General features: G+C 42.9%; 1 protein-coding gene across 4 annotated transcripts in view; it reads right to left on the reverse strand.

Moving 5' to 3' along the window:
* The window catches only part of CA8 (carbonic anhydrase 8), a 132,450-nt gene that overhangs the window by 64,432 nt on the left and 55,005 nt on the right, over positions 1–13,013 (reverse strand). For all 4 annotated transcript variants that reach the window (XM_082433090.1, XM_082433089.1, XM_082433091.1 and 1 more), the window contains one exon: positions 9,711–9,835. In XM_082433090.1, the coding sequence (XP_082289216.1) occupies positions 9,711–9,835 (125 nt within the window). The remainder of the gene's footprint in view (positions 1–9,710; positions 9,836–13,013) is intronic.

The raw sequence follows: 13,013 nt of genomic DNA on the forward strand, positions 1-13,013 counted from the left end.
TCTCTTCCTAATAACAGGAAGTACATACTGAAGGGTTTACTCTTTGCCAACCTCTGAGCTAGTTTCAACCCCCTTTTATAGACAGGAACATCGAGCCTGGAAGAGGTTTACTAGCTTGCCCAAGGTTGCAGAGCTTGGATTTCAATCCTGGTTTTCTGACTTCCAAGCCCAAACTCTTTCCAGCTACACCATCCTGACTCCCTCCCACAAGGTTCCACTGTTAATCAAGGCAGCAGTACTGGTGCCAGGTTCTCCGGCTGCTTCCCAGAACCTAGACCTTTCCTGACTCTTCCCCACCATCAACACTCTCCTATCCTGTCTCTCACCAATCCTAATGTTGTTAGGTTATCCTAGTTACTCTAGCTTACAACTACCTATAACAGGGTTGTACCTAGCACAGTGCCTTTTGCAAACTAGTTGATAAATATTTCATTTAGCTGACAATCATTTACATCTCAAATAACATATTGGCTTTCTAATAAATGTCTTCAGAAGTCTTCCTCTAGATATATCCAGAGAAAAACATAATTCAAAAGGATACATGCACCCCAATGTTCACTGCAGCATGATTTACAATAGCCAGGACATGGAAGCAACCTAAATGTCCATCAATAGATGAATGGATAAAGAAGATGTGGTACATATATACAATGGAATATTACTTAGCCATAAAAAAGAAGGAAAGAATGCCATTTGCAGCAACATGGATGGACCTAGAGATTGGCATACTAAGTGAGGTAAGTCAGACAAAGACAAATATCATATGATATCGCTTATATGTGGAATCTAAAAAAAATGGTACAAGTGAACCTATTTACAAAGCAGAGTCACAGATGTAGAAAACAAATTTATGGTTACCAAGGGGGAAGAGGAGGGGAGGGGGATAAACTGAGAGACTGGGATTGACATAGACACACTACTATATATAAAATAGATAACTAATAAGAACCTACCATATAGCACAGGGAACTCTACTCAACACTCTGTAATGACCTATATGGGAAAAGAATCTAAAAAAGAGTGGATATATGTATATGTATAGCTGATTCATTTTGCTGTACAGCAGAAACTAACATAACATTGTAAAGCAACTGTACTCCAATAAAAACTAATTTTAAAAAAAATCTTCCTCTAATTTGCTTTAAATAGCTGGAATTTGTATACTATATAGACAGGATAGAGGGGATGAGGCCCTTTACAAGGCACAGAAACACTCAATTAAATCTTCTAAACACTCATCGATTTAGAGAAAAGGGGGGAGGAGACAAATTATGAACACTGCACTTGGACACCCCCAGTGTAACAAAAATGCCATGAGTTGTCTATTGCCCTCAACTCTATATGCCTATCACTCAGCCCAGGGCCTGAACAGCTGGTTCCCAAGAAATACCTGTTGATTGAATGAATGAATGGATGGATAAACAGACGGATGGACAAATGGAAGAATGGATAGAGATGAGTTAAAAATGACCACTTGGTTATGAACTACATATTTAAACCAGAGTCTATTTTTATTGGAAGGCCTATTAAGAGAAGATGTATTTTACTGGAGGATTTCGATCTGTAAGAACACAATTTAAAATATTTTCTACATGCAGCAAGTCTATAACCACCTACAAATTCATTATATATTGCGACGGTCCAGCCACCGCAGGGGGTCTTCCAGGTCCCGACGGGGAGGGGTAAGGGACTGAATAGCACCGCGAGTATGGGGTCAGAAGGACCAAGACAACTGATGGTTGCAAGGCGCTTTATTTAGAACCTACTGAATCTTATATAGACAGAAGAGGAGCTCATTATTAGACAATGAACCCATAGAATTGCTTATCGTCTCAGATCAGTCACCACCATGGAAGTCAACAAGTTTACAATGACCATCCTTGAACATTATCTTCCCTTAACCAGGCTCACACACAGCCCCCAGCCATAGGGAACAACCCGGACTCTCAGTTCCCTGAGGTCTCCTGGCTTGAGATACCTTTGCTAATCTCTTTTACATTCCTCAGGCCTGGGACAAAGAGTGCATTCCAAGTCAAGGGTAAGGGCTTTGCTTTTTGTGAGAGACATACTGTCTCCTCCAGGAGTTACCTCCGCCTAAGACTGCATGCCTCCACAATATATCATATTCGTTTATAGAAACTAATTTTTCATTTTGCACAAATTTACCTTACATAGTAAAGTCAGCTACCATATTAATGTTTCTTTCAGTTAGTTTGCCAAAAAATCTCTCATACATCCTCAAACAATGACAATGAATAATCTACTACAAGAAATCCTTACAAATATAAGACTGAAGGTAGCTCAAAGTGACTACTTAAAGGTCAAGTTGGTCTTATACAATTCTATTTCTAAGAGGAAACGGCAGACTGCCATATCATGTGGTACCACTAAAAGAACATTTCTGTGCGTTCAACACTATCACTTATTTTCTACTCGGTAAACTGTGAGGTTTCTGTTCCAAATACATTTTAATAAATGAAAAATAAATAAATATGCTGAATCAAAGCAGGAGCCATGATTTTTATGGAATAAAAAGGCAAGTGTTCATTAGAATTCAGGAAACGTTAAATTTGTTTTCATTTTTCTTTACCCAGATGGGAGAGGGAGTTCCCACAATTAGGACCACTGAAGGGGCCACAGCACAGGGATCTAATTCCTTCATCTGCCTCTCCGTGAGGCTCAATCTGCTAGTGCTGTGGACAATTCCAGGACACCCAAATGATAATAGTCATTATAGCTAGAGCCCTTCTTCTGGTCAAAATGGTAACACTTCCCAGAGAAGCTGAACATTCAAATGTGAAACTGTTTCCTTTAGTGTCAGTCTTAACTCCTCTTTTTCCCATTAAAGCAATCTCAGTCCAAAGTCTTAACTACCATGGCAAATAAAATCTCAAACTAGAGCTGTTTTTCCTAGTAAGAATGGGCTTTGGAAGGTGGAAAAAGCATCCCTCAGAGCAGAAGTCAGTTCACAGGTCTCATGTGTCCTCTGTCATTTCCTGAACCGGTCACTTCCCCCCCAGACCTTGCGGAGCATCTCAGCAGAGTGGGTTGGGGGGCGGGAGGCAGGGCAGAGGGCAGAACTCGATGGTCCGTTAAATCCACCCCAATTCTCAGGGGGCAGCAAGGTTCTACCTTCGAGACCACATACCCCTGGTACCTTCACAAAGCCCATCTGAGCTTTGTCTTCATAGCCTGTAAGACCCAGGCACAACGTCACAGCTTCACTAGAACCCTTCCGAGCAAGGATAAAACACGCTCACTTCTAAATGGGGCTGCATGCAGACATAAGAGCCCTCCCAGGGGCGGCGGAGAGGGGGACCAAGACTGGGGTGTTGTCTCCTTCCATCTAAACCACCAGAGACAAGACCAGTAGTAAAGGATAATTCTTAAATGGAATATTTATTTAAACAAAAGACACTCTTTTTCATCCAGGCCATACATGATGGTTTCCTATAAGATGCTCTGTGACTCTTAACTTTTTGGAGCCCCAGATTTCTCCGAGGTTAAACAGGAGTTTGGAAAGTTAGTTCGACACAGCTTTTCTAGGTGATCTCTAAAGTTCTTTTTACAAACAAATTATTTATATGCCTTGTATGTCTAACCCTCATGATGTTTTCATTTCTGGGGGTTTTTCTGGCCGTGCCCCGCGGCATGCAGGATCCTAGTTCCCTGGCCAGGGACCAAACCCACGCCCCCTGCAGTGGAAGCGTGGAGTCCTAACCACTGGACCGCCAGGGAAGCCCCCCTCATGATATTTTAACTCATTGAATTCACCCTATCGCATTTCCTTGGAAAGGCAGTGGAAGTCTCTGTTTTGGAAGAGGTTCACAAACTCGAAGCTCACCTTGGGATGCCTGTGGAAACCAAATAACTTGAAAAGATCATCAATTCACTATTAACCGGGCAAACTCTTCCTGGTATCTCCTTGGAGTAGTAAAACAAATAAATAAAAATAAATATCTTTCTGTCAAATGAATATGCAAATCACTTGGAGGGGCAGCAGCCCAAAAGCCAGGGCTTCTTCACTAAAAGAACACTTAAATAGCAGACACTACTATCTGCCTGAAAAGAAAAGAAGAAATGCAGGACATCTGGAGACCCAGGACATTGAGGGGGTAAGGTATAATATTCAGGATTGGCACTTTATAATGAGATACATTCTTCTGTTTTGTTGGCCTATTTTGCAACCAAGATCTGGACTCTTCACAATTAAAGATTCCTGCTCTGCACAGTGGAACTCTATCTAATGCACTCAGCTTTCCATAAACAGCTGGCATGTGGCTCAATTATCACCGAGCCCTTCAGAGTACACAGAGCAAGACCTGCTCTTTAAATACAATGTAAATAAAGATAAGAGTCTGCCCTACAATATGCTGTGCTCTGTCTTGATAATTCACTCTCAAATTGTAAACTTCTAGGCCCAAAGGGCAAGAAAGTCAAACCTGCCATACACGGTCTCCAGCTGGTGTGTGGGCAGGATCAGTGCCCATCCTAATAAAACTATCATGCATCTGGAGTGAAACGAGACAAATAGAAATAATGTAGGGAGTTTGTTAAAAGCTCAATCTATTCAATGCATAGGCCTAGGGACTCCCCTGGTGGCACAGTGGTTAAGAATCCGCCTGCCAATGCAGGGGACACGGGTGCGAGCCCTGGATGGGGAAGATCCCACATGCCACGGAGCAACTAAGCCTGTGTGCCACAACTACTGAGCCCGCATGCCACAAGAAGCCCATGAGCCTAGAACCTGTGCTCTGCAACAAGAGAAGTCACCACAGTGAGAAGCCCGCGCACCGCAACGAAGAGTAGCCCCCGCTCGCCACAACTAGAGAAAAGCCCACGCGCAGCAACAAAGACCCAACACAGCCAAAATAAATTAATTAATTAAAAATAAATAAATTTTTTAAAAATGTATAGGCCTGTGTTTATTCTGAGACCATATCCTTCCTACATTTAGCTATTAAATTAGAGATCTTCTCTTTACAAACTGATGGGGACAGCAGAGAGTTATAACGTTACTTGAAAAAAATAAAACTTGGCCACTCTGTTGGTCTCTCCATCCCCCAATTTTTTTTTAAATTTTGCTGCTCCAGCATAAAATCTAAATGCCTGGGATGTACTTCCCCATAGCAGTATGAAAGTAGCGATTCATGTGCAAAGATTAATCATAATTTACCAGGAGTTATACAGTTAGGCTACCTTGAAGTAGCAAAGAACATGACGGTCTCCACATACAAAATGACGAAAACACAATACATAGCCTGAAAGTTGAATTTGAACCTAAATACCTGGCAGTTCCTCCATTAATTAGATTTGTAACAAAATTAACATGAATAGAATAAATAATTCTAGTGATATGGTGGATGCAGAAAGGATACTGCTGTTAGCGAAATCACAAAATTCATACAGCATTAAAGTTGTACTTCAAGAGCTAAGACATCTAATGCCGTCCAAAGAAAACATGCAGCTACCACAACCGCCAGAAGGACAAACATACAGGAATTAATTTGATTGGATCCCATCCTTGTTTTAAATCAACAACCTTCTACTCACGTTTGCTGTCTTGATTAAATATCTCAATGCAAAATACCCACACATTAAGAACTCCAGCTGGTAGACATCACCCAGACATTTGTAAGAATATAGTTAACACATGCAAACCCAGTATGTTTTCAGGTAACAGGAAGAAAAATGCAGCACAATTCTCTTTTCTCTTGTTAAGGTGCTGTCATTTAAGCAGAAACCTGGAGTATTCATAATAGAATTCGGTTACAAGATGAAAGCATGGCGAAAAATGTCAGGTAGCTGTGGAAGCATGTGTGTTTCTGAAAACTACAAAGCTCAAGAAGGAAAAGCAGAAAGGACATGCTTTATCTATTTTGCTGAGTACAAGAGCTGCAGTTTAAATTGTTAGGGACTTCCCTGGTGGTCCAGTGGTAAAAAATCCACCTTACAATGCAGGGGACACGGGTTTGCTCCCTGGTCAGGGAACTAAGATCCCACATGCCACGGGGCAACTAAGCCCACACGCCACAACTCCTGAGCTCACGTGTCTCAACTAGAGCCTGCGTGCCACAAACTACAGAGCCCACATGCTCTGGACTCCACGTGCCACAACTAGAGAGAGAAAACCCACACGCCACAAGTAGAGAGGAGCCCACACGCCACAACAAAAGATTCCACACGCCTCAATGAAGATCCCGTGTGCCACAACTAAGACCGACGCAGCCAGAAAAATAAATTAGATAAATAAATCTTTTTGAAAATAAATGAATAAATAAATTGTTTAATGTCACAAACTGTGTTAATTTTTGAAGTGATGTGGGTGCTGACCACTCATAGCATCAGAAATACATTCAGCATTGCTTTTATACCTGTATTTATAATTTTAAAAAGTCAAGAGGGGAGCTTGACGAGCTTCTGTTAAAAGCCATTCCCACCTTATATGTAACAGACAAGGTAATTATTTGTTTACAGATGGCTGCTGAATAAACCATCCATTTAAGTTTAAGTGAAATCAGCAAAAAGGAAATACGTATTGATGCGTCTTTTGGAGATTCAAGTTAGTCTTAAAATGTAAATAAGATATGGAAACTGTCCTAAAAAATTATTTTTTTCAATCACATCCCGGGTAAACAGCGCCCTCGCTCTCCACTGTCCTGCTGGCTATGTCCTTGGGTTCCAAGCGGCCCTGATGGCAGTACAAAACAGGGGGGATGGCGGGAAGTTACCTACTTATCCCCCCCATTAGGCATCTCATTCCCTCCGGGACTATTCTACGTGGAGTCCCTCTCTCCTCTCCTTCACCAGCTCAGCCCTCTCCACCTGAAAACCCAGCTCACCCTTCACAGCCTCCATTAAAACAAAACACAAAACAGAAAGCACCTGACTCACAGCTATGCCCCTCAAACTCTGTGCACCCAAAAGACCGATGCACTCCACAGGATCCAGCACTAAACGAACGTCAGATGACTGACAGAAGTATTTTCTCTAGGACTGGATCAGAGATAATCTGGGATAACAAAGAATTCAAGTATTATTCATCAACTATTTTGGAAAAATTAGTCAGAAATTCCATCATCATAAGTATAAATACTTCTGCAGAAACAAAGCCTCACCACCAGAATTTAATCTCCACTCAACACAAACCATTACTTGTGCTTAATGGACGAGGGCAGTTACAACTTCACCAAGTAGCAGGACCAGTCTGCACGTTGGGTCCAAAATTCTATTCGACTGTGGGGCGAAGAGCACACATCACCAACTAGCCTAATCTCATGAAACTTCCCAAGGCTGTAAATTCTGTGTGTCACAGGCAAAGTCACTGAATCCCCTCCAGAAGCTGGCGCCTACCCAAGGACTCCCATCTCTCCCAAAATTTTTGATTATGAGACTGTATCCTTGAAGGCTGGTTGAGATGAAAAAGCTTTTCAAACCCAAAGAAGAGGGCAGGGCCGAGGCCCTGACAGCCCAGTGTTTTCCTGCCCCTCCTCGGCCCGCCACTACCCTGCAGGTTTAATTATTTGGGATTGTCTTGTGTCCTCCCTCCTCTTCGATATGTTCTGGTGTGAACTCTTCCCTTTCACACTGGGTGAGGACAGGGCAGCAGCCAGAGGTGACACAGAGACAGGGCTGAATTGTTTCAAGGCACTAGAAGTGATAGGACGTCTGTGGGAACTGAGAAAAAAGCCCCTAGAAAGGTAACATTTGAAGACCCAACATCGCCCATCAAGGCCTTAAAGAAGCTGTCTCCTCTTACTGTCCTCGGCATCTCAACACACTGCAACTGTGTTTCCCTCCATCCGCAAACATTTAATATTTCGCTTTTTTTTTTTTTTGGCTGCGTTGGGTCTTTGTTGCTGCGCGCGGGCTTTCTCTAGTTGTGTCAAGCAGGGGCTACTCTTCGTTGAGGTGTGCAGGCTTCTCATTGCAGTGGCTTCTCTTTGTTGCCGAGCATGGGCTCTAGGTGCGTGGGCTTCAGTATTTGTGGCACACAGGCTCAGTAGTTGTGGCTCGTGGGCTCTAGAGCGCAGGCTCAGTAGTTGTGGCACAGGGGCTTAGTTGCTCCGCGGCATGTGGGATCTTCCCGGACCAGGGCTTGAACCTGTGTCCCCTGCGTTGACAGGCGGATTCTTAACCACTGTGCACCAGGGAAGTCCTAATATTTCACTTTTAAGACCTGAGTTTTTTTAATGAAAGGGATATTTTGGGCTTTCAAAAGAAATTTTTTAATGATTATCAAAGTAACACTGAGAAATACTTTCTCTAACTTCATTCTTTAAGGTACATGTATCATTCATATAAGTTAAACAGTAGTGACTTCCAGGCAATGAGGCAGGTATGGACGTGGTATCTCGCCAGGAGCAATTCCATACTTAAGTATGTGCAGTTGGGAAAGACAGACAAGGAAGACTGGCGTTTTGGCAGCCCCTGAAATGTACTATTACTTGACACTGATGGGCTATTTCCCAGGAGAGAACTGCAGTCCTTATAGAAATAAATATGAACAACAGAGACATCCTGTCAATTTCACCAATGTGGGTTGTCTCTGATGTACCCGGCACTGCACTAAATGTTGGGAGTAACAAGGAGAGTGAAAGGGAGACTTTTCCTTCAGGAGCTGTCTTAGCTCAGGCTGCAATAACAAATTATCATAGACTGGAGGCTTAAACAACAGAATTTATTTCTCCCACTTCTGTAGGCTGGGAAGTCCAAGATCAAGGTGCCAACAGATCTGGTGTCTGGTGAGGGCACACTTCCTGGCTTGGAGATGGCGGTCTTCCTGCATCCTCACCCGGCAAAAAGCAGGGAGAAGCAAACCCTCTCTGGACTCTTAAGAGGGCACTAATTCCACTCATGAGGGTCCCATCCTCATGACTTCTTCTAATCCTAATCACCTCCCAAAGGCTCCACCTCCTAATACCATCACATCAGGGGGTAGAGATTCAACATATGAATTTGACTGGGGGGGCAGGGATCACAAACACTTCAGTCCATAACAGGAGCCCACACTCAGTGAGAAGGACTCTTTAAACACTAAAGGTTACAATGCATGAGATCAATGTCACAGAAGCAATCCATCAAGGGCACTGGGAGCACAGAAGAGGAAGAAATTAGTTCTGCTTAGGGAAGGAACTCAGAAAAAGTCCCATGGAAGAAGTGATACTCTCACTAGATACTGAAGAAAGAGCTGGAGGTGGCTAAGAAGATAAGTAGGGGAGAGAATTCTTCAGACAAAAGAATGACTCTCTAAAACTCTTTCTCTCTCTCACTCTCTAACTGCTTGAGGTGAATAAAACCAACTTGCCAATTTTAACAAGCGTTAAACCAGACTTTTAATTACTGTTGAGGTTTCTCCAAAAGTTATTTGTTTTCAGCTTATCATCTATTCATAGCATCCACAAAAGTGACCTCCTGAATTTGCAGAGGCAGCAGAATTTTTACAACAGTAATAATACTAAGATGAAACTTAATAGCATAGGTTGCCTTTATAACCAACAGCCCATGTGCATTCTCCAAGCCCACTAAGGCTGATGGGAAGCCTCATTTGCTGCCCCAAGCTTATATTTCATGGAGCACTTTTTTATTTTAATATAAATTGATTACATTCAAGAGCTACACATCTACTTTTAAACGAAACCATTTTCAGTAAATCGCTGAATACTTTACATGAACAGCAAAAGTTTTACAAGCTGATTTGTTCTTCTTACCTCCATGGGAAAAGCTTTGAAATTAACTGTGTGCTCAGAACCACGCTGGTTTTCTCTTCCCCAATGAAATCTGACTTCATACAGCTCAAATTCATGCCCTTGAGGCAATGGACCTCCGGAGAGAACTGAAAAAAGAAAATAAATTCTATTTAATTACATCTCAAACACATTCATCGGCACATCACTATAAACACTAGGGACATATTTTTGCCAAAAAGGTCTCATGAGCTCTACAGAATAAATTCACATAACCAAAATGAAGAGTGAATCACAACTGTGAGATGAATTTATACTGTCATCTTAATACAGTAAAAGTTCAAAAACTCTGAAATACTTGGGAATGATATGTATATGTTAACTTCTTGTGTATTTTAGGCATAGGAGTTGACAGAAAATAAACACAGTAGCTATTTATACTCCCCGACACTTAAACTTAGCATTGATCAGGGGACAAGAATATGGTCTGAGTCTCAGGCTGACCAATAATTTGCTATAGACCTATCAATAAATTGAACCTTGTTTACAGATAATCCATTTACATGAGCAGGCTTTCAACTGAGGCAACAGATGTCAGCCAACAAAATTATCCATGCAGCAAATTATTATTAAGCCGATTTGATTTTTCAACAATGAAATCACATTTTTAAAAAAGCAATCTATCATCCAGTGTCACATAAATGTAAACAAAATTGTAATAAAATATTAACAATACTTAAAATATTAAATTTAGTTCTATGGAGCCCTGTCTCTATGTCTCAATTCTGGAGATAACCCAGAACTTTGTCCCAAACAAGAGCACTCTAAAGGATGATAAAAAAAATACATCTTGTCTTGAAGCAACAAAATACTTTGATTAGTTAACACTCCCTGATATCATATGGAAAAACCTGACATAAAGTTTATTATAAAGGGCCAATTCTGACACAAATAAAGGTTGTTTGCATTTTTCCTGTTAACAAAACTGTTCATTCTAAATGGTATCAGCTAAGAATTATGGGTTATTTTCAGCCAAAGAGCTGACAAAATTCACCCTCTCCCCCAGATGTGGTCTCTTTGAAAGACGTTAGTGTTCACACGTGGATTGCCATTGTGCAGGAAGCAACGGCGGCCAACCTGAGTGCCCCACTGCAGATCAGCTTTGTTCTCCATCCTTCCCCTAAACTCAGAGGAGAAGAAGGGGAGTTGGTGCAGCCATATTTATTTGTTTGGTTGGTTCTTCATCTAATAACTTTTCCCCGAAAGAATTTAAAACTGCTCCCATCAAAGTTCCTATCCTGCAGCCAGATGGCATCAATCAGAAGGAAGAGCAAAGGGCAAACAAAGACAGAGGCAGAAAAGAGACGGAGCAATGAGGCCATGGCACAAGCGAACGTCTCGCAGATCTCGCTGAAAGCGCCCTACAGATTTGGTGCTAAGCCTCCCTCCAGCTCCAACAAAGAAGAAAACCAGCAGCAGCAAAAAGGGACTTCAATTTTTCAAGGGCTTAACCCTCACCTCTGGAGGAAAGGGAAGTGCAGTGATGGCCTTTAGGGTGACACCATGTCACAAGACTGTAATGCGTTCCTCACGCTTGGTCTTTTTTTAAGTTTCGACGCAACTCTGAGGGGTCAGTGTTATCACCCCATCGACGTGGCTGAGACGGGCTGAGCGCGAGCAGCCCCAGCCATCCAGCGAGCCAGCTCCAGGACCCTGGAACCCGAGCTTGTGACCCACAGCCCACAGTGAGACGGGGAAACCGAGCTTTCGGTACCCGTGAGCATGACCCAGAAAACAGTGGTCTTTAAGCCTAGATTTCTAAACCGCAGCCCCTCCTTTGAGTATTACCCCTCATCCTATTTCCTGAACAATCCAAGAAAAATGCAAATACATGGCTAAAAGGGATTACTGAATCCAGAACCACAATGCAGGCTCACTGCATCTTCTTCAATAACCATCATGCTGTGGATTGAAGAAGGTCTAAAGTGTTTTGATCTCAACCAGAGTGTCGCAGCTTCTGAATACCCTCCAAACTCATTCCCTTACCATGGCTGTCCGAACTGGGTCTTAAGAAAAATGGGAAAGAGGCCTGGAGTCCACCCACTGTGTGCCCCACCTCCCAACCAAAAAGAATAAACGGGAAAGGCTTCTTGGGAGTCTTGAGGTAGCAGGGCCCCCGGACTGGACAGCTGGAGTTTGTCAAGTGGAATAAACTGGGGCTTTGTTTTCCCAGACACTCCAAGGACCAAGTTAATGGCGGGAGCTGAGCTCTGCTGGAGTAAAGAGATAAGATGACCCCTCCTGAGGTCAAGGAGAACTCCCCAACTGCAAATGCACAGAAAGGCTCCTCGGGAGTCAAAAAGGGAGGGGGCGTTACCCCATTCCACGCTGGAATCCATCTTGGCAAAAAGGTGCGCACACGTATCAGGGAAGGACCCTAGGACAGGTCAGGTGTGGGAAAAGAAAAACGATAATCGGCCAAAGGCAAACAAAGAGCCGGAAGAACTGCCCTATGTAAATGATTCAACCACCTCTTTACTGCGCTTCTCCTCATTAGGGAGGACACCCACACCCTTTCTCTCCAGGTGTGTATTTCTGCCTTGCTTCTGTCTTAAATAAACAGTTTCTCCGTGTGCTCTCCCACATGTTGTGCTGTGTCTCTGATAATAAACTCTGTATCTCCTTTTGCAGTTTTTGCCTCCTTGAGAAATTCATTTTTCAAACAGGGCAAGAGCCAGGGCAACTTTGCCTCTAGCCTCTAGCCCCTGGTAGACTAGCGGCTAGGATTTCTGGTTTTCACTCAGGCTACGTAGGTTCATTTCCTGGGCGGGAACTAAGATCTCGCTTCAAGCCACTGCTCACTGCTATCTCCCCGAGATCAGTCTCATGCTTGCTGCACCCCAGCCTGCACCGTTTGAAATGGAAACACCCTTCACCTTGTGGGTCTACAACCCGACTTGAGGCTTTTGTCTTGGACGAGGCTTAGCTCCACACGGCCAAGGGAAAAGAAAGGGGAGTACTGTGGAATGAAGCATATGTGAGATTGGAAAGAGGACTAAAAATATCTTTTCCCAAAACATTTTCATCAGGTACACACACACACACGTACACACAGAGTTTCTGAAACTGTTTCAGAGCAGTGCACCAGTAATTCCTTATAGCAACGGATGAAGCTGATTCTGTCAGTGATTTCAGGGGCCAATAAGAGATCTGTGCTTCACACGTATACCCCCCCCCCACCTGACCGATGGCCAATATTTCTTTAAACCTTGGGAACAGAACTGATATTTTAAATGCCCTGGAAATTCAAACTGCACAGATGTATGT

This window comes from Balaenoptera physalus (genome assembly GCF_965194825.1).
Source record: "Balaenoptera physalus genome assembly, chromosome: 17".
In the NCBI taxonomy this organism is placed as follows: Eukaryota; Metazoa; Chordata; class Mammalia; order Artiodactyla; family Balaenopteridae; genus Balaenoptera; species Balaenoptera physalus.